The 22,610-nt window shown below is 39.5% G+C and overlaps 1 protein-coding gene across 1 annotated transcript; it reads right to left on the minus strand.

Moving 5' to 3' along the window:
- Window positions 1–1,385: 1,385 nt before the first annotated feature.
- On the minus strand, window positions 1,386–21,839 carry coq10b (coenzyme Q10B). The gene is made up of 5 exons (XM_028023305.1): window positions 21,631–21,839; window positions 15,549–15,704; window positions 11,591–11,783; window positions 6,520–6,621; window positions 1,386–5,424 (listed from the first exon to the last, which is right to left on the minus strand). Exons 1-5 carry the CDS (start codon window positions 21,822–21,824, stop codon window positions 5,257–5,259), a joined length of 813 nt encoding a protein of 270 aa, XP_027879106.1. The 5' UTR covers window positions 21,825–21,839; the 3' UTR covers window positions 1,386–5,256.
- Window positions 21,840–22,610: the final 771 nt, after the last annotated feature.

The raw sequence follows: 22,610 nt of genomic DNA on the forward strand, positions 1-22,610 counted from the left end.
CGAGCGTTTTGTTACGTTTTCACTCTGAGTGCCTAACAGGCCTGTTGAGTCTGAATGTTTACTGACATGCTGACCCTCGTTAGTGTAAACATGACCCTGATATGTTCTGTGACAGTGTGAATGTGAAACTGTATCTGGTCCTGTAGTAACACGTGCAGGAAGCAGCCAGTAGGTGGCGCCTGTGTTCCTGAAAGTGGTCATCAGGTCATTTCTGTTGAGTAGACATGGTTGTTTTTGTTCTATTTAATAAATCGGTGTCCATATTACGTTTGATTTTAGTGCTTCCTTTATAGGTTCATTTAAATCATTCAGAAGCCAACTTATTTCAGTAAAGAAATAAAATGTGAGCAAATGTAAAATATAAGAGGTAAGTTTCGCATCATCCTACCATTCAAAAATTATTTTTAACACAGAAATTTGGTCGCTGCTGAAGAAGTTGGCTTGCAGTGCTGCATCTGAGCACATTATCTCCCTAGTTGGAGGGAAGAAGTCTGGTAGAGGGGAAAAACAGCCGTCCCAAAAGGACTGAGAGTCAAGGCTTATTGAAGTTTAGGAGGGATTCATAAGGCGTGACCTCACAAAGGTCTGCTTTGCTCAGGCAGCTCCTTCAAACTAGCAGCAGCAGCAATTAGCAAACACCTGGTGGAACTGCAAATCTACTGAGTTCAACAGTCCTAACCAATGTAAACAGCATGAAGGAGGAGCATTGTCACGATGACGTGTTGAAAGGGGGTGTCAGACAGAATAGGAGCTTCTTAAAGAGACAGAAGCCCAATTTCAATGCAAACTGCAAAGACTATTATGTCATATCTCTGTCTCTCTCTCAAGCATTTTTATAACTGATTGTGCTATAAAGTTTCACTTATGTGGTTAAAATACATAACATCACCCCTTTAACTGAGTAAGAATCTAGTCAATTTAAGTCAGACAAAACTGAAACTTTAAATACTGCAGCAGACAGCACTGTCTCTACCTCAAAGTTCAGATCACTGGTGTCAACTGCTAAACTTAAGATATTAATTCATGGAGTTCTATTGTGATAATGCATTTACTTGTCTCAGTAAGAAGGAACTATTTTGTCCTCTGATAGTCCAGAACCTGCTGCATGACATCCAACTTGCTAAAGAAGAGTTGATATCATTTCCGTTTTCAAATACCTCCAGTTAGTTTCAGAATAAAAGTTAAAATCGCACTTTTAACCTTCATGCGATGACTTCGGTTTTTTCTATCAGCTTGCTTTTCTGTGAACACACTTTACCTGAAAGTGGCTTCAGGCTCTATGTAACAAAAACACCTGACTGTTCAAACAGGTCAAAGGTCAGGAAAAATGTGTGCATTAAACTTTGTCACTCTTCGAGAAAGAAACCACAGGAAGTCGTTTTTCTGTTTTTTAGAAAAAAAGTACTTTATACATCATGCAGTTGGTACATCGTCTGAAGACTGAAAACACATTATCACACAAAGACCTTTACAGAAAAAAAACACTCTCACACACCAGTCTCCATCCTCTCCTAAAAAGCAGAGTACAGCTTCCTCAGATGTTCAAACTAATATTTACAAACTGACACTTGAAGCTGCCTGAGTTAACATTTACAACCAGCCACAATAAAACTGAATAAAACAATGAAGGCAATCATAAAAATAAAAAAAAACTGACAAAGAGGAGATAACATTGTTGTGCAAAAAAAAAAAAAAAAAAAAGCTACCCTTCAGGATTGAAATGTTTGCGTTGTGTAAATGTTAACCATCAGCTACAAATAAAAAAGACAAACCTTTATCGGTAAAACTAAACAATAAATAGGAGATAATGACGATGATGTTCCTTTACAACTGGAGATAAATATGCAGCCAGCAGGCCTGCAGGCACAGAGTGGGCAGGACAGTTGAGACTGTCATGGAAACAACTTCCTGTTGGGACGTTTGGGTCGACCACAGAATCAAACTTCCAAATCTAATTAATCGTTTTGTTCCTTTATGCTTCCGCTCAGTCATTAAAGCTGGAATAATTTTATAAGTTACATGAAACTGTCACCGTGTTGTGGCAGTAGAGTACGAGAGAATCTCTGGAGAAAAAAAATCAATCAATCTCCTCTGTCTTCTCCCAGTGCTAACCAGAAACAACCAAACAGAGAAAGGAGGCGGGACTTAGCGCTGTCAATCATGCGCACCACTCTCCTATCACCCCTTTCTCTGCCACACTTCAATGTCAGCAGAGGCTGTCCTCAACGCTAAGGCTAGATAGCATACCCACCAATGACGGTGGATAAACAGTTTTCTTGCCATTTCTCCGACATTAGCACATATAGCAGAACATTCACAAGCTTGACTGACAGCACTAAGACCCTCCTCCTGGCTCTGATTGGTTGTTTTTGGTCAGGAGCGAAGCATTTCTTCAGTCGGCAGTAGCAACTCAGGAAGGAGGTGGATAACATCTTTTCTCATATTATCTTACTCACACTAATTTTAACAAATATGTAAAAAGCTTTTTGTTTGTTTTTTTAATAAATTACATACTGCAGCTTTAATTTGAGAGCAGCTTGAGTCTCTCATATCTGCTGATCAAGCTTCCCTTCCTCAGTTTCATCCCTTTTGAATCAACTTCACAAAAAACTGTCCCAATAATACTGATGTGAATCATTCTGAAAACATACACCAAGCGTTTCCTGATTGAATTACATTAGTAGCACACATGGTTTGTCATCTGATCAGTTCCAGTTCCAGACATCAATGGAAGCTGTAAGCATGGAGGGGTAGAGGTTAATGAGAGCGTGTCTCTGTTTACCGAGCTGAGCCGGACTAAAGGCGCCGCAGCCTTGAACATCTGACTGGTTCATGAAAGCTGAGCAAACAGCAGCCAACATGAGGTGAGCTGGAAACATTCGGACCGCTCTGAACCGGCTGCCGGGACGCGCACCCATCTGAGAACGGAATCGGTCCGTTTTCCCCATAATCCACTGAGATTAATGATCAAATGCTGAAAATGCACTGATGAGCTCCTAATGAGTTGGATATGTGTAAAAATAAAACCTGATTTTGGGAGTTGAGCTACTGAAAAAAGATAAATATCTGCTATTATTAGTACGACGACATATTAGGGCCATTGTAGATAGAAGAGAGAGGGGAAAAAACAGGAGAAATACATTTACTAATGAACGCTGGAATTTTTGAGATTGGTCTCGGAACATTTTCTGAGTTCCAAAAGTTTAAAATGTTTCGACTTTACGAACTCAGAAATTTCCAAGTTCTTTTCTAGAAAATTTGTGAGATTAATCTCAAAAGTCCTGTGTTTTTTTGGCAGAAATTCTCTTTTTTTCTTTACTATACCACAATACCCTTAATATGCCGTCATATTGGTGACAGCAAAAAAAAAAGTCAAAACTCAAAAATGTTTTCAGATAAATAATGGAAAAAATAACTTATAATCTGAGCAGTCTAGAGGACAGTTTTTGAAAACTACTGGTCAGAAAATCTTTGAATTATGTCCAAAATGTCAGACCTCGTTTTGTGAAACTACGTAATCTCACCTTTATTTAATTTTTTTCCCCGATTGACGTTGCAGTTTGTTTACTCAAGTTTATTTGTGATACAAAAACCAACAAAATAAAAATGACAAAAAAACAAAACCTGATTTTGATGCATATTTGTAACTGGAATCTGTCAAAAGAGGAAGCAAAGGAAACGGAACGGTGATGATCCGTGGCTCGAACATCCTCAGCAGAAATACAAGCTGGGATCATGCTTGTTCCAGGAAGGTTGGGATAAATGTCATCCTTCCTCGTGTGCTTGTGCCTTTAAAATCCGATCTGCCATTTGTTTGTTTTTTTTGTTTCCCCTTGCAGCAGGCGTGGAAGAGAAATGCGTTGATTCCGAAACTACCGGAATCACTTTTGGCTTCCTCCGTTAGGGAGGACGGCGAACGCAACGCTACGAGACAGCGTAAAAGTGAAATAACCGTTTCCATAGCGACCTGACATGGGTCGTGTTCTGACTGCGTGACCTGTGGGATCACATTTTGTTTTTGTGAAGCGGCCGCAGAGGAGCGTCCAGATTCCTGATGTACCTGAAAGCCTCACCTGGACCCTGCTGATGCACGCTCCCCTTCGGCCGACCTCTATAAACCATTGACCTTTTTACAACAGGGGTGCCCAAACCTTTGCCCTTAGGGGGGCCAAAACTGGCAAATTTAAACATTCAATTAGAAATGAAAAAACTGCTTTGTCATTTTTATTTTTGGTTTTACTAGCTCAACAACACAATTTGTTTTTTATTTGCATCTCATTAAAAGATCCAAAACATTAAAGGGGCTTTGGACTGTTGCTTTATTCAAAGTAAAACAGATAACTTCCACATTTTTCCATGTTTTCCATTCAATGATTTTTTTTTTCATTATCAATTGTCAAGAAGTCATGAATTTTCTCCATTCGGCCAAACAGAAGCATTTCAAGGACGACAAATGGCCCCCTGGCCTCACATTGGACACCCCTGTTTCACAAGCATCAGTACCACCTGTCATGTCTCCCATAGGGAGCTCTCCTCCTACATAGATTCTATAATATGTTAGCTTACTATATTAGCTTTTATATTCATCACTCTTGCTTTACATCTCTTAGATTTAGCTTTCTTTTTTTATATACATTCTAATGCTCCTCTTTGTCTTTGTGTTTTCATATAAATAGAGGTTAGAAAATGCTTCATAGTGAACTACAGAAAAACTTCCCTATAAACCAATCGATCAGACCAATCTCAACGCCCGCCTAGCGTCGCTCAGTGCAGCTTCTCTCAACGGGCTGATTTATTCACAACTCCTCTAACGGAGACTTTTACAATCAGATTTGACAAAGACAAGCAACAAATCCTCCGGTTCGACGTGCTGGAACCAGAAAAGGCTCACCTAGAAAAAGGCCACTTCATGTAGAAAAGTGTTCAACAAAGAGCTGACGATCAGTAGAAAGTTTTAAGAAATGCTAACGCTAAAATGCTAGCCATTCCGTGGTTCCAGCTGGATTTCCTGATGTGCTTTGTCAGATGTGACATTACGGTTTAAATGGAGGTGCAGATATTCTTTTTAAAAACGAGCGGGCTGCTCCGTTTCTATGGTTACGGCTGGCAACCGCTTCCTGAAAGGTTCTTTGCTGCTGTGGGAAAGGCACTGCGCGGGGCCGGCGGTTCTCTGGCTCTTTGGCGTTGTGTTTCTCTTGTGTTGTCGTGTGAAGCTGGTGGGCGGGGCCGCGGGGGGTAGGAGGTCGGCAGCGGGTGCTACGTGTGGTGGACCTCGTGGAACATCAGCTCGCGGGGGATGGGCGTCTCGGCGCCGTGTATTGTTGAGGCGCGGCGCTCGAACGCCGACACCATCTGCTTCACCACCTCATCGAAAAAGACGTTGGCGAGCTGGGAGTGGAGGAGGGAGCGGAACTCGAAGGAGATCTGGACAGGGGGCAGGCTTCAGGTTAGCAAACATTTCTGACAACATGTGGTCTCAGGGAAACTGCATCGTCACACACACTTGCGTTTCCATTTGGCCATAAAGTTGCACAATTTGACATTTTGAAAATAAATCTACTTAATGGAAACATGCCAAGTTCAGAAAATGCTTGTTTTTGATTAAAAAAAACTATTCAGTGCTAGGATGAAGTGGGTGTTTTTTGGCTGCATTGAAATTGGTTTATTTTTTAACACTACAATGGAAACACTTCTTTTTGTATCACGAGTATGGCTGTCCTAATAAACAATAAATCAATTGCATAATAAATTAAAACAAGCTCAATCATTTTAATTTGCATGATTTATCGTTTTTCTATTTTGTCTCTTTCTGTCAAAAACTAGATGACAAAAGTCTTCATGCTGGTTCTTTGGTCTCTTTCTTTTTTTTTTGAAGGACAGTTTTGTTTGCAGAGACTTATTGCTTCATTTTATTTTATTTGTCGTTTCTGTTGTTTCGTTTATTTATGTTGGATATTTTAAAATGTTTTCCAGGTCCAGAGTTTATTAATCTATGAGAAATGTGTTCTTGCATTATTATGAAATTACCATTATGTTACTTAAAAATAGTCTCAAAACAACAATATTATTGTTTATCGCAATAATTACTGGGACAATTTATCGCCCAGCAAATTCTGTTATGGTGTTATCTGGTTCACCAGTCACATGATCAACAGTGGACACTGTGAAGGAGACAACAGGAAGTAGTTGGAGGATGATGGCGCCTGATGTTTTTTAATAACTTGTCACGTCAACAAACTTATTCACCTGTGATTTTAATTGCGCTTCCTAATTTTAAAAAAACAGTCTGAAATTGTCAGTGAAATGGTCTTTTTTCCACTTTAGCGTAATATTGACATAATGTTGCACATTTGTAATGGAAAAGCAGCTAATGTCTGTATGGCTACATTCACACAGCTACTCTTGATGCTCAATTACGATGTTTTGCTAAAATGCCATCAGTTTTTTGCTTGGTCATCTATAGTACTAATTAAACCCAACCTCCAACAGACTTTAGTGTGAATGGTTTACTTTACTCACAGCAAAATCCACGGTGCAGGTCCGAGGGTAACCAGGGAGGCCCGGGCTGAAACGCCACACCGTCTCCAGGTGGTTGAACAGCTTCCCGTCTGAACAAGACGCCTAAGGACACACACACATAAACCCATTTAGGTGGCTTCAAACTTCCACTGACAGAGTGACACCTCACTCATTTATTTACAATCTGAAACCTTCTGGTATCGTTGCCCCAAAAATCTGACCTTTAACCTAATATTTCCTCCAGCCGTCCATCCAGGGAGGGAGGTGTGGCTGTTTGGAGCAGCTGGTTCCACACTCTTTGTTCTGACCTCATCACTCCTGGGCTCACAAATCACAGAACAACCTGAGACCTGCTGCTCAGTCAGGCTCAGAGGAACATCCTGTCCTTTTGTGGTTTACAGCTTTTAGTCTCTTGGATTTGTTTTCCCCTCCAAAGTCAATCAGCTTAAAAAGAGCTGGGTTGGGTTATTTTTCCAGCTAATGTGAGAGTTATGTTTAAATGTAGAAAACAAATACCACAGTAGTCCCCAGATGTTCTCCAGAAGTATGTAAATGAAAGTCCTGAGTCCAAACCGATTCATCTTTAGTTCTTAACTAACGATTCCAATTTTAACTGGTTTTATTTCCTAATAAATGCTCCATTTGTGGATTTTGACCATTATCTGATTGAACACAAAGCAAGGTGCATCAAAGTACATAACAATAACAGTTTTGATTCATTTAATAAAATAGTTTAAAAAAAACCAACTGATCTGATTGGCTGATCACAGGAAAATCCGGTTGATTCTGCCTGTTCTCCCCTGCTGAGCTGCTGCAAGCTGCTGTGAGCAGGAGTTGCAACTCCTCCCTGGTGCTTCATTGTTCTCTAGTCTAAATAAACATACTTGTTGCTTCCTCCTGCTTATTTTTATTTGCAACACTCTCTCCTGTTTTTTAAAATGTATTTCTTATTTTATTTGCAACACTCTCTTCTTTCTGTAGTTGCTTTTAATCATGTCTTATTACAGTTTAGTGTTGATTCTCTACAAGTAGCTCCTCATGCACCAGTGTCACACAAAAAGATCTTTTTCCCAATAACCAATAGTTATTTCAGGCTTAATGTTAACCATTGATAGCAAATTGTGTAAATTTAGCAAAACTTCCTTTGTTTGATAAATTTCCATTTCATTCACTTCATCTCATTTGGGATGCAATGTCTCATTATAAGACTCTGGTTCACTCAGAGCTGATTCTAATTATACTCAGGCGTTTTGTTTCTCAGGACAGTTTCTGGCCAAATGTCCTTCTTTTCCACAACACCCTGAATTATTTGATCTTAGATTTCCTCTTCTCCCTCTGAAATCTCCTTTTTATAAAATATTCCTGCTGAAGCTTTTTTTTAATATTTACTACCTTCTCAGCATGGAGGGAAATAATTCACATACTCATCTAATGTTCCAGTTCCCAATTCTATATAAATGATTTACTCATATTAACCCATAATTTACTATCCATTTGTTCAGAAGTTTTTATTTTCACAGGGTTCTGCCTTTCAATAACCTTCCAATCTTTACACTGCAGTTCATCTTTTGGTTCACACTTACTGCTGTTTTACCCATTTTGAACAAGTTAGTCCAGTTCATTTTTATAGCGGGGTAACAATTTTAAAAAATACCAATTGTAGTAATTCTCAATACAGTATTTCTGAAACCGAACTGAAAAAAGAAGCAAGTGAATAAACAGTGTACAGAAACAATAAACCCCAGAAAAAAACAAAGTAAAAGCAAAACCGTAATAAAAATAAAAAGCACAAGAAACTCAAAACAAAAAACAACAGTAACAGAAGTTGTACCACTATGGTCTGGAAAGTTGTCTCTTCACAGGGTTAGAATGAACGGTTTGTGTATTACATAATATTTTATTATGCCCTATATTTATTATTATTATTTTACTTATGAGTGGGAAGACACAGATTCCAGGCTAAACAATTACAGTGAAGTTTAACAGGGGCATTAAAAAAAATGTGTCGGCGATATTCGGTGGGTTGTTTGAGATCAGACAGAATGGATCAGGAGAGGAACCGCAGACCCATCAGAACCTAAAGAACCAGACATCAGCCTCTTCATCCCTCAGTCATTTTCTGAGACCGAAAAATAATATAATTGGCAATTTAAAGAACAAATCATACAAATAGATTAATAGTAAATAAATAAATATTGTGAAGAGAACATTAAAAACGTTTGTTAGGGGCGTGCTGTGGTGGCGCAGGGGGTTAGCACGCCCCACGTTTGGAGGCCTTAGTCCTCGACGCGGACGTCGCGGGTTCGACTCCCAGTCCCGACGACCTTTGCCGCATGTCTTCCCTCCTTTCCTCACCCTCCTTCCTGTCTGCCTACTGTCAAAAAAAATACGAGCCACTAGCACCGCAAAAACTCTTCGGAGAAAAAAACCCCCAAAAACGTTTGTTAGGATTGTGTAGGAAAAACGTTGATATCTTTTAGAAATACAATGTTTTGTGGTCAATATTATTTCACCATTTTATGAATGTGGGTTGCCAGTTTGGATCAGGCTTCCTATCAAGCTATAAGAATGATAGAAAACATGCTAGCAAAATGCCTCAGACCTGCAGACACAGGCGGTTCTAGACACAGGCTAACAGAAGAGGCTCTTTGGCTCAAATACATTAAATAATGAAATATTGCCCTGTTTTTTGTTTCATTCATTTTTTAATTGTCCTGTAGGCAGCAATTTATTCACATATATGTACATTTATTATTATTGATACTTTAATTAAAAATGAGTTGTACAAGTTTATGTCGTTATGTCATTCAAATCGCAGAGTCATCCTGACAGAGGCAGATCAAGTCTGAGTTCGAGTGGAACGGGTTTGTTTTCTATAGAAACTGATGGGTGACTGTTGGGAAAACACTGTTCGATAATTTGTAACTCCAGTTCAGAAAAAAACATCGGAGCAGCAGAGGCACATGCTGGAGACTCTGTGGAACAAACGGGGCAAATCATCACCACATCTTCTGGGGTTGTCCGGTGATTAAAGTTTCTTGGGAACAAATGTGTTCCCACCTAAATAACATCTTTGCTGAAAGAATCCCATGTAAATGTGAATCCCTTTACTTAGGAAACATTTCATTTGTTAACTGGACTCTGGATGATAACAAAAACTGCTTCAATGCTTCTGGCAGCGAGCAAAAAGACAATCACTAGAAAATGGTTAAAGCCTGAAGCACCTACAGTTGAGGACTGGGTCAATATTGTACAGGACATTTACATTCTGGAGAAGTTCTCTTTTTCTGTTCAAGGTCAAAGGGAATCATTCTTCAGGATCTGGTCTAAATGGACAAACTGTAAAATCAGTAATTCCTGTGGACTAAATATGTTTATCACATGCAAATATTGTTGTGCTGTGTATTGTACCCTGGTTTAGGATTAGGGCAAAATTATGCTCTTGATTGTGTTTTTTCCCTAACATTAGAAAAATCCCACCCTACCCCCCACTCACTCTTCTGTTATGGATGTTCGGTTACTATACAAAAACCCTGGATTGGCTTACGTTATTCCTTCTCATACTTCCATTGTGGTGGAAGCTGGATTGTACAAAGTAATTGTAACTTGCCTTTCTAAATAAAAGATTAATTAAAAAAAAAAAAAAAAAGAAACTGACGTGTGAGGTTCTACAGAGGCAGAGGGGGAAACAGAGTCGCTTCTGGAAACTTTAGTTTAAAAGTAACAAAGCAGAAATCTGTCAAAAACTCTGTTTAAAGTTCACCCATCATGGCAAACTTCTCCATTACTGATCTGTTTTTTCAGCCCTGCCTTTATCCCCCCAAAATGATCAGAGGCTAACACCAACTACAGCCCACATCGGACTGTTGAAACAGCTGCTGTTTAGCAACATTTTGTAGATGTTTTAAAAGACCCAACTCAGATTTCTTTAAATTAGAGAATGATATTGTGAATAACTATATAGTAACTTTTTCTTATGCTGTAAATGTGTCCTTACTGTACAGTCTGTCATTGTTACTTCAGTTTTTATATTTTCCCCATCGAGGGAAAACAAAGGTTATTTCTATTCTGTTATTGGTGTCGGTGCTGAAATCCCTCTGAAAAGGTGAACTTGTGACTACGCTGAATATTAAACACACTTTAGATGTGGAACAGTTTGGGAACTTTACTCAGCAAGTTGTAGCAGTTTTCTGACAAACAAATGTTCCCATCTTAATGGATTTCATTACATTTTTCTGCTTTTTCCCTTAAAAAATTTACATTTCTCCCATTATTTCCCCTCACATTGTGGGGAAAAAAATTATTTAAGCCATAATAAAATATCTCAAATCATTGCACACATCCATGTATATGCTCAAATATAGGGCAGCATCATATTAGAAATATTGCAATATTTGCTTGCTTTCTTCTCTCCAGTCTGTGCTTCCTACTCTATGTGACCGTTAGCATGTCATTTCTATCACATGAAAACTGTTGCTAACATGAGACTTTGTCCTACTATCTAAATATTGCATTAGAGTAAATAAAAAAATACAACTTCAGAAGTCACAAGCTATATTAGGCAACAATTATTGCTCTCCAGTCCTTTGCGATATAAATATTGCGCACAATGATATTGCGATAACGATACTTGCGGTATATTGTAAACCCCGACTCAAAACCAGTCCACTGCAAAGGTTTTCATACCCCTTGAAGTCTCCATGCTGTTTGTTGGCCAATATTCTCTAGTAAACCTCTGAGGCCTTCAGAGAACAGCTGGATTTATATTGAGGTAAAAATAGATGTAGCGGGCGTGCTGTGGTGGCGTAGGGGTTAGCGCGACCCACAATTGGAGGCCTTGAGTCCTCGACACGGCTGTCTCAGGTTCGATTCCCGGACCCGGCGACATTTACCGCACTTTTCAGATTTGTCCCCTAAAGTATACTGGCAACCTGTGTCATTTTCCTATGACTTCACATTTCTGTGCAAATTTATAACAAGAAAAGTCTGTCTAAAGTACATCCAGGTGAATGAAAGGGTGTAAATACTTTTACGAAGCGCTGTATTTGGGCTATTCATGCTTGTGCGTTACCTTGACCAGATGGGGTCGCACCGTCGTGACGAGGGAGGTGTAGTTCTCCACCACAGGGGGGAAGCCCACCGACAACTTGGCCTTGCAGAACCCGGAGCGCCTGAACACAACGTCCGACTTCTTACACCAGGGAACGAAGTGGCGGTAGTTTTCCACCTCCGCCACAACGTCATAGATTTCCTGCATGGAATACCTGCAGAACAGGGAGGGGAGTGAAGGTCAGTGGGCGGTTCATGTGACGCAACATCCAACAGGACGGGACGATGCAGGACCCATGACTGAGGAGAGAGAGGAGCGTGGACGCCAGTTGGGGGTAAAAAAAAGAAAAAAAGAAACAATTAAATTAAGATCAGCCGTGGTGATTGTGAAGCTCTGGAATAGAGCTAGGACGTGCAGAGTGAGGGACACGCAGAGACAATGTCCAGTTCCAGCTAGGGGGAAAATAGCTGGCAGCTTCTGGTGTCTATTTATACCTGCAGATTTAGTGATTATGACCTCTGTGTGGAACACTTAGTGCGTCACTCATACATGTGGACAGTGAGGCGTTCCGGGTACTTAAAGTATGAAAGTTCAACCTGTGAAGGACGGCAATGACAGGGCAAAACAGCTCTGGGCAGGGCTGAAACAATTAATCAGATTAAACGTGATTAATCGATTGTTCAAATAATCGTCAAATGATTAACTAGAGTATACAGACTCTTAAAAAGGCCATTTGCTGAAAGAACAACACAGCCAGAGCAATTAAAGACTAAATACATTTTACATTTAAGATGCAAAAAAAACAAAACAAAAACAGACAACTTCTTTGTCTGTAAATCTGTTCTACCCAGAACTCTCCAAGCGACCGTTTTAGCTTCACCTGGTTCAAAGTCTTTTTTTTAAAAATCTCTTCAGCTCCCATTGGTGGTTAATCCAAAAAATAATCAACAGATCAGCCCTACACTGTAAGGCTACGGCTAGCAATTCAAATTCTGCAGACTTTTTATTTAACCAATAAGAGTATTACATCAGCATACACTTGATTATTTGTATCAAACAAATCTTCTTCTTAGATGAAGGTTTTTCTTCTTAAAGGTAAAATTGTGTATTCTTTGGACAGTTTTGGATTAATTACTGCTCTAACTGTGTTGTCCATCCATCCATCCATCCATCCATCCATCCATCTTCTTCCGCTTATCCGAGGTCGGGTCGCGGGGGTAGCAGCTTCAGAAGGGAGGCCCAGACTTCCCTCTCCCCAGCCACTTCTTCTAGCTCTTCCGGGGGAATCCCGAGGCGTTCCCAGGCCAGCCGAGAGACATAGTCCCTCCAGCGTGTCCTGGGTCTTCCCCGGGGCCTCCTCCCGGTGGGACGTGCCCGGAACACCTCACCAGGGAGGCGTCCAGGAGGCATCCTGACCAGATGCCCAAGCCACCTCAACTGGCTCCTCTCGATGTGAAGGAGCAGCGGCTCTACTCTGAGTCCCTCCCGGATGACTGAGCTTCTCACCCTATCTCTAAGGGAGAGCCCAACCACCCTACGGAGAAAACCCATTTCGGCCGCTTGTATCCGCGATCTCGTTCTTTCGGTCATGACCCAAAGCTCATGACCATAGATGAGGGTGGGAACGTAGATCGACCGGTAAATCGAGAGCTTCGCTTTTTGGCTCAGCTCTCTCTTCACCACGACGGACCGGTACAGCGCCCGCTTGACAGCAGACGCTGCGCCAATCCGCCTGTCGATCTCCCGCTCCCTTCTTCCCTCATTAGTGAACAAGATCCCGAGATACTTGAACTCCTCCACCTGGGGCAGGACACCCCCCTTGACCCGGAGAAGGCACTCTACCCTTTTCCGGCTCAAGACCATGGCCTCGGATTTGGAGGCACTGATCCCCATCCCGGCCGCTTCACACTCGGCTGCGAACCGATCCAGCGAGAGCTGCAGATCACGATCTGATGAAGCCAAAAGGACCACATCATCTGCAAAAAAGCAGAGATGAGATCCTAAGGCCACCAAATCGGATCCCCTCAACACCTTGGCTGCGCCTAGAAATTCTGTGCATGAAAGTAATGAACAGAATCGGTGTACTGTGTTGTCCTTTCAGAAAATGGCCTTTGTTAGACTGTAATTTAATTATTAAACGATTACTATATTAACTGACAATTTCTTCAATAACTGACTAATCATGATTAATGTGATCAATTGTTTCAGCCCTAGAATGTACTGTGGATAAGTCAAACAGAAAAGGCTGAGCTTTTCACGTTGATGTCAGAATTACTGACAGATGCTGCAGATGCATCATTTGCTACAAATAATCAAACATTTACTAGACAAATGCTTTGTTATTGCATTTTTAGCAATAAAAAATACTTTGCCATTTAAAAAAGGAATTTAATTATTTGCTTCTTTGCATTTTTGTGCATTTTCAATAGTATACAAAATAGACTTAAATGATTAAATATAAAATCTGTAGTATATGCCAAATCTTCTATTTGATTAATCGATTATTCGCCAGAATTAAAGGAATAATCGATTACTCAAACAATCATTAATTCATATTTCAGCTCCATCTTCAGTAAGGTGGAGCTTTCCATCCCTTTCCTTCCTGGGCCTCACACTGATCTCGCCGAGAAGAGTTTCATTTTGTTGCAGATTGAGACACAAAGACAGGATTGTGTTCTTTGTTTTCTGTGACAGTGTGAAACCAAACCTAATCTGCTCCATATGAATTGGCAGTGTGTCTGCCGGTGTTACTCTGAGGAAGCACCATCCGGAGAACAATGCATTCCGTAAAACGCTGCTTTTACCAAAAAAAGGATGTACAACTGACCTAAAAAAAACAAAAAAAACAAAAACACTGCTGCCCCTTTAAGCGGGGCCAGAACACAACGTTGAGGTTCCTGCTGAGATCTGAATTTATCCCGCTCATTAAAAGTCATAAAGAGCCTGTGGACGTCCTTGAGGCACTGAAGTTTTTGCTTACTGTGAGCAGATGTTGTTTTTCAGGTTTTTCTCCACAATCTGCGTTTCAGTCAGTTGAAATGTTTTTCTTTGTTTAAAGCCGAGCCGCACCTTCTCTAACGAATGAATTGTTCCTCACAAAAAACAACTAGCGTGCAAGTCTAGTAATGGACATTGCTAATGTCCTTCGTTTCCATCCTCTTCCCTGTAATCATCCTGGCCTGACCTTCAGAGCACCAGCTAGTCGGAGATTTCCTTTACTAGCATGACGTGGTTCTTGGAGTAGAAATATGTGGGGGAGGGGGGACAGAAGAATAAGGTGTAGCTAACATGCTAACTGAACCCCGTTAAAAAACAATAATTACACACAAAAAACAAAACTAAGACAATTAATCTAACAAAAATAACTCCAGCTTTAATAATGCCATCAATAAGAGTTATTTATTATTGTATCACTTTACAATTGATTTACAAGAAAAATATACTTAAAAAAACCCAGGAAGATTTTGTTCCTACATCATAATTGAAGCATTTCCCATGAATGCATTTTAACAGCTGTACTGGGTTTTTGGAAGAGAGAGAAGAAATTGGTTGCCCTCCTTCAGCCTGCTGACAGGCAGTGCACAGCTGGAAATGAGAGAGAAGCAGCAGATGTTGCTCCTCGGAACCAGAACCTGAGCCAGGTTCAGTATGAAAGTAAGCAGACGTGATGCAACTGCATGTAACTTTTAGTTAAAAAAATTAAAAACTGACATATTTGATAAAACTGTCACTATGCCCTAACAGTTTAATCTCAAACAGATAATCTGTAAAAATATTGAGCTCCCCCACCTCCTTCTAGATCCTTCCCATACTTTAGACATTGCAAATTTGGTAAAGTACCGTAAGTATTAAACATCAGGCCTGTCTGTAGCTGATCTGACAGCAGGAAATAAGATCTCACAACAGAGTAAGAAACCACCACTCAGTAAAAGACACACAAAGAATGAATGAAAACAGCTGGTAAACGGCGCTAACGTACCCGATGATGCGTCTCTCTGAGTACTCCTTCCTCTTGGAGAAGGAGTCGGTGAGGTTGAAGAAGCTGCGTGTCGGCAGGACGATGGGCCGACCGGACATGGCTCCGCCCAGCAGAGGAGGCACGCGCGTCATCAGGATGCCACATGACGACAGGTATCTGGTCGGCAAACAGATAGAGGGACAGAAGGTGAGGCTTGTAGACCAAGAGACACTTTCAGTTTGGAAACCTTGTTCGATTTGTCCTCGACACAACCCCAGATATTTTCAGTTAGAGTCAGCAGAAACAGGGCGGTAAACACTAGACTAAAGACCAGAGCTTAAAGAGGAGCACCACTGCATGTCCATTAACCATAAAATTGCACAACTTGAAAATACAAAAATAAATTAGCTTAATGGATTCACGCCAATTTCGGGGGGAAAAAAGAAATTCCTATAAAGTTTTTGCACTAAGTTGAGGTGTTCTTTTGGAAACATCAAAATATTCACATATTTCACAGAACTGTAATGGAATCACTTGACACGAGTCACGTGATGAATAGATGGATGTTACTACTGGTGGAAACGCCAAATAAGATGACAAGAAGTTGTAGAAGGATGATGGGGTTGTTTTTTTTAAACTACAATTTCCCCAAAACTCTCCACATGTAGCCACGCCAACATCTGAATACCACGTCTCCTCTGACCGTTGATGAGCGCTAGCGCCATGACCGAATTATGAGCTGCCATGATTTTGAATGTTTTGTCTTGTGAACAAGTTCATGCAAGTTTAATTTTCATTTCATTTCTTATTTAATGGAAGCACCGCAATGGCGAAAGTGTTTTTTCGACATTAGCGAAAAATAGACAAATATTTGCGCAGATTTGTAATGGAAACGTTGCTCTTTGTCATAGGAGACAGCAGAGGTTTTATGATCTAAAGTCAGTCTAGCTGAGGGATAAAGAGTGCAGCATGTCAACTTTACGTCAGAGTTTGCGGACTTTGATATGATGATCTCGACAAATACAAGCAGACTTCAACAGGGATCACTTCTGGGGACAAAGTGATCACATGAGGGCGTTTCTCGGACACCGTCTCCAGGTATGTTTTTGATGAGAGAATATTACAAAATTATGTAAAAAAAAAAGAAGTTGACTTTACACAATTCTGTCCTTTTAAGGGACATAAAATCAGTATGCAAGACCTCAAATAAAACGAGAAATAAAGATGGTCCTGGTCAGTGCATCTTCACTCTACAAAGTGAAGAAGAAGAAAAGCGTAAAGGCCAAAAAGTGAAGCAAGCCAGAGAAGTGGCATGATGAAGGCTGATGAACAACATGAGATGAATCTCTTCAGGTTTTTCTGAAAAATCTCTATCTTAATGTTGGCGAAACATTGTTGGTGCCTCTGTGATGAATCCTTTGTGCAACATAATTACAGACTAGAAAACGAAAAGCCACAACTTTGGAACTAGCCAGTTCTTAATTGAGGTTTTGTGGTTCCAAGTTTTTGCATTTTTAACAATACCCATTTCTGCTTTACCTGCAATTTAGAATATACATTTTAAAAGATCACAGTTTACAACACAGGCTGTTATATTTATTGCCAGTTGCTGAAGTTTACAAAGCAACGTAACATTCTGAATTCAATGTGGTGACAAGAACGGCAAATGATTTTCTTGTTCTACTGCTCAATATGCAGGAGTTTATTCTCTCTCTTTTTCAATGCATCAAAAATAAAATTATATTTTTTTCTCCTTTTTAAAAGTGTTATAAATACTGCAATATATATATAGAGGCACAAATGACAACAAACATACTCTGAATACAAATAGAGAATTATTACACACCCCTGTGAAGTCCCAACATTTGCATGCTGGGCTGTCACTGTAAATCAGCAGGAACTCTGGCTCCACAGGCTGTTTTCTAGGAAGCTGACGCGCCTCCAGAAATAAACTTCCAACAGGACAGGAAGTGAATGCATCACAGGAAGAGGTTTCCCCACTGACCGCCACCATTCTCTAAGTTTTGTCTTTCCATACCCAAGAAACCAATGACGGACAACTACAGAGTCATGTGGAAAAAATGAGGACGCCCTTGTCGGAGTGTGTTTCGATTTGAACATTGTTGCACATATGGATATTTATTTTCAGTTTCTAAAAGGAAATTAAAATCTTACCGTATGATAATCAGAAGTAAAAAATACCAGTTATCAAACACAAACATTATAAAACTTCATCTACTTTTATCTAAAATAGACGAGCAGAACTGAGTATATTGCTGACAATATGGCGTATTTCTAACACTAAAATTTCAAGCGAATGTTCTGAGCTCTCTCACTCAGCAACGTTTACTTCTGACCTGTCAAAACAACTAATTTTTCCAGATGACAAACTGTCCCAGAACTTATTGCGACAAACAATAATATTGTTGTTTTGCGACAATGTTCAAGTAATATAATAGTAATAATGGAAGAACAATGCAAGAACACATTTTCAAAGATCAATAAACTTTAAAATCTGATGAATATTTAACCATTAAAACGGGAAGACATTTTAAATATCCAAAATAAAACAGAAACAACAAATTAAATGAATTCTGAAGTCTCTGTTGACAACATTGTCTTTCAAAAAAGGGATAGTTGAAACCAAAGCAGCAGACTGAAGACCAGTTTTGGTAGAAAGAGAGAGAAAATAAAAATGATAAATCAAGCAAATGAAAATTATTGAGTTTGTTTTAGTTTATCATACAATTAATTGATTTATTGTGACAGACCTACTTCTGACTATCTGATCTGTGTTCTCAATGACAGTAAATATACACATTATTACACAGCAACTGCAAGGTAATGCAATAAGTGTTTTTTTATATAAATAAGTTAGGTGGTGTTGCTTTATTCTACTGCAGCAGAACTACAAATAAAGCTGTTTCATTAGATTTGTCCTTGTCTAGTTGAAGGATTTAACATCCAGGCGAATGTAGAAACCCTCTGTAATGCAACAAGGCCAAGGTCACACACTTTACAATGAGCTTTAAGAGACCTGCATGACCATGCAGCCAAACTTTTCCAGTCAGTTCTGATCACCTGAGCTTTTCCTGAGGACAAAAAGTCCAGAACTGGGTGGAACTAGGCTTCAGTTGGAATATAAGCCAGGTTAAGTTAAAGTTATCGGCGGTCAAAATCAGTTTAAAGCCGTGTTAGATGGGTAATTCTGGGATTAAGTTTTTATGTTTGAGAAGAACTGGCGTTTGATCAACCCTGATTATTTGAATAAAGAAAGATTGAATACCAGCCATTTTAATCGTTAGATAATCTTCTGCAGACACATTAAGGAACTTGATATAGAGTCAGTGCAGTCTCAGGCAGTTGAGACAGTTTGCATTCATATGAAGGCTGAGGTTTACAAGTAGTTATGATGACCATTAAAATAGAACTAGTCACTAATATCAGGCTCTAAAGATGGACGAGGATTAAAATGTCAATTCCAAATCATTTTATTGTTTTAAACCAGCAAAGCCCAGTTTTACAGTGACTGCTCTCTCACTCAAACGTTTAGAAATGTTCTCTTCTAATATGTTTGCCATATAGGTGTGGCAATTTAGAAACACAAATGTAAAGCTAAAATAAATAATAGTAATACATTTTATTTACATTGCACGCAAACTCTACAGGAATCAAGCAAAATTAAAAACAGAACACTTGAGTACATCCAACTAAATCTTAAAAGAAAAAATACTTAAATACATAGTAAAAACAAACAACAAGAATGCAAAACGTACATTAAACGTTGTTCTGAAAAGACGCAGTTTTTTACTTTGATTTTTGATTAAATCAATTTAAACTGAAAAAAAAAGCAGTGGAAAGTGTTGAAATTTGAAACTAATTAATTAATAAATGACTGATCAGTTATCACAACTGGAGTTTCTTCTCCAGCGCTTCTGGGATCAAGTGAACAGGTCTGACCCAGATCCGTCTTGACGGCATGAATGAGGACTCTGTTAATCCTCAGGGGGAACACGCTGACTTGTAACATACACTGCAGCCCTGAGCTTGCACCTTAAATGGGGTCCTGCTACCGTGACAGCGGCGGCATGTGGGGCTGCTGTCTGTGATTGGCCGCTGCTGAGGGACGGGGCTGGCTGCTTTCATTGGCTCGACATGCCTGGCAGTCCACCCTATAGCTGGGTCCCTGGTACCAGATGTTTCCCTGCCCCATGGAGGCAACTTTCTATCACAGTCCAAAACACTTCGAAACATTTATGAATTATTCAATAAATACATCAATGATGTCTACAATTTTATCAGAATGGTGCAAACGACATCAGGAAAATATGTTAATATTGATTTTAGCCTAATTTCAAGAGTAGAATAAAAGAAGAAAATATAACAGAATTGAAAATATGTTCTAGCCTTCCTGCAGTGAACAGTCACTTATTACTGAAATTAAGAGCAGTCAATGTGATGCTGTGTTTGTTAAAGGACTATTCATTGTAAAGCAAAGTTTTACTGTTGTAGACAAAAACAAAATGATCAGGAGGCATTTCAAACTGACTTTAGCTTCTTTTATCAGCAGTTAGCCTTGCTAGTGTTACGCCTGTCACAATAAGCAATAAATCACAATAATCATTAATATTTTTTAAGCTAATTTATTTCACTTATAGAAACTAATAATCTATTATATAACATATTTATGGTTTAGGTTTTGTATGGTTTGCATTTTCTTTTTATTTATTTAAAACACTGTTTTATTTTTGATATTTAAAATATCTTCCAGTTCCATGACCAAACAAATACCACACGATCAAGCCCCTCTGCTGTCAGAAACAGAAACATTTGTTAATACTGGCCCAGATTTATTTATCAGATGGATACTGAAGTGGTAAAAAAAAAAAAAGCCGATATATTGTGCAACACTAGCATACAGACTATTAAAACACAAAGAAATGGGAACAGAATGAACACAGAGGGGAAAATGAGACTGAAAACACTGAAAAAGTCACAGGAATGCAAAACATACAAATACTCCAAAACTAAAATCACACTGTAATCCAAAACCACAGCAACCTCATATCCTCAAGGCTTTACGCATTAGGAAGATAATCTGCGGCATTAATTTCTTTAGAGCTACACCCTGCACATACCTCTTACATAATAGCTTAAAAAATAAATAGATATCCAATTATAACTTTATGAGCTGACATAACATTATGTCACCAGTAGATGTTTGTCATGAAGTGTCGTCTGACCACCTGTTCCTAATGCAGACCTTCAACAGGAGCCAGTTCACCAGTACCTGGAACATGAGACAGCTGACACTTTGTCCTGACCTCACACAGGTGTACCACAAAAGAAATGGCTGACCGTGACGAGCAATCAACTCAACAGGGTGCAGAAAAATCATACCTATATATCACAGAGACTTATAAAGGAAACCTGTAATAACTATGCGATAGAGAATATACTGCTTGAATTAGCGTCTATTAAAGACAGGAATATTTGGTGATCCAGGTCATCGTTGACACTACATTCTAGACCATGTCGAGATTGAAATCGGTAACTTTATCAATATGTTGGTGTCATTAATAGATTAGAATTAATGAATTCCTGACGATTGAGGCTGAAATAGCAATCACAGTATCAGTGTTTTTCCAGACTTATTTTGGTTTCAGATTTGAACAGCAACAAAGTGACTGTGGGCAAATTTTGTGCGAGAAGCAGCAAGTTGATGTACATCACATTATGATACATACCAGATCTATTGGACTAAATGTAGCTCATAGCCAAAGTACTTAGTGACTGATTAGAATATTTGTAGACCCCAGCCCAAATCGGCTTTTCCCCTAGCAACGCCCCTGACGTTTCAGTCTTTGAAAAAAAACGAGGTTCTTGTTATCAGATACAGCCATTTAAAGATTAACTTTAAAAATAGTGCAGTTATTTAAATTCTGGCACATTTAGTTATCAATAAAACAAGCTTTTTGTCCCCCAAAGTGAACGGAGTAAGTTCGCTAAGGCTCGGGTTGCTGCCTGGGTGTGCTGGGAGCCTTGGGTGTTTCTCCCCAAACTCCTTCGGGTTTAGTCGACAGCAAACAGGCTACTTCTTTACCTGACATTATTCCTGGCCTGGATTTCCCGGCTCGCTGTGCTCGGTAACTGCTTCAGGTACTCTGCTACTCTCCGTAAGCTGCGGCCGCCTCTCGCCATCTTCTTTCTTTGACGGTTTCTTCTTTCGCCTGCTGCGACAAGTTCACAGGCATACAGCGGTGGTATGCTAGCCACATTGACGTCACCTCCCTTCATCTTTGCTATTGGTCGATCCGTATCCACTGAACGCTTTAATTGGTCGGTCAACCCACTCGTTGGATGAGAGTAGTGACGTTTGAGCACGCGCCTAAGCGCATACCCGAGAGTCACGAGATGCTGGCTCTGGTTTCAGTGTCTTCTCACGCAGGTTCAGGCAGGTTCACTGTTTTCAGTTAAAACGCGCGCATACGCAACTTTCTTAAGCCTAATTACAAGACAAAAATATTTTCCCACTTTCATATCCGCTTACCATATATTGGCTTTGGTTCTAGTACTGACACATTCACTTCAAATTGAATTCAATTGAAAAATACTTTATTTATCCTAAAGCAGGGATATTAATTTCTGTTGTAGCTCATATTATTCAATGTCCTTCAAAGAGTTGTTGTGCTGTAGATATTGATGGCTGTGGGCAGGAAGTATCCCCTGTAGTGGTCTGCATTACAGCAAATTTGAAGAAGCCTTTTTAAATGCTTGAAATTATATTAAGAGTAGAGTAAAGTATCCAGAAAGTTCACTCAAGTAAGAGTAGTGATACTTTATTATAATATTATTCAAGTAAAATTAAAAAGTACGGTGTAGTAAAACTACTCCTAAAAGTAATTTTTTTTCAATAAAGTTACTCTAGTAAATGTAACTGAGTAAATGTAACTTGTTATTACCCACCTCTGGATGTCATCAGTGCATGCAGATAAATTGCTTAGTTTCTTAATCTATATCAATAACATACTGTATATCAAATGATAAGATATTTTGATACAGAACTAACATCCTGTTAGTTGA

Source organism: Xiphophorus couchianus, chromosome 7 (genome assembly GCF_001444195.1).
Source record: "Xiphophorus couchianus chromosome 7, X_couchianus-1.0, whole genome shotgun sequence".
In the NCBI taxonomy this organism is placed as follows: Eukaryota; Metazoa; Chordata; class Actinopteri; order Cyprinodontiformes; family Poeciliidae; genus Xiphophorus; species Xiphophorus couchianus.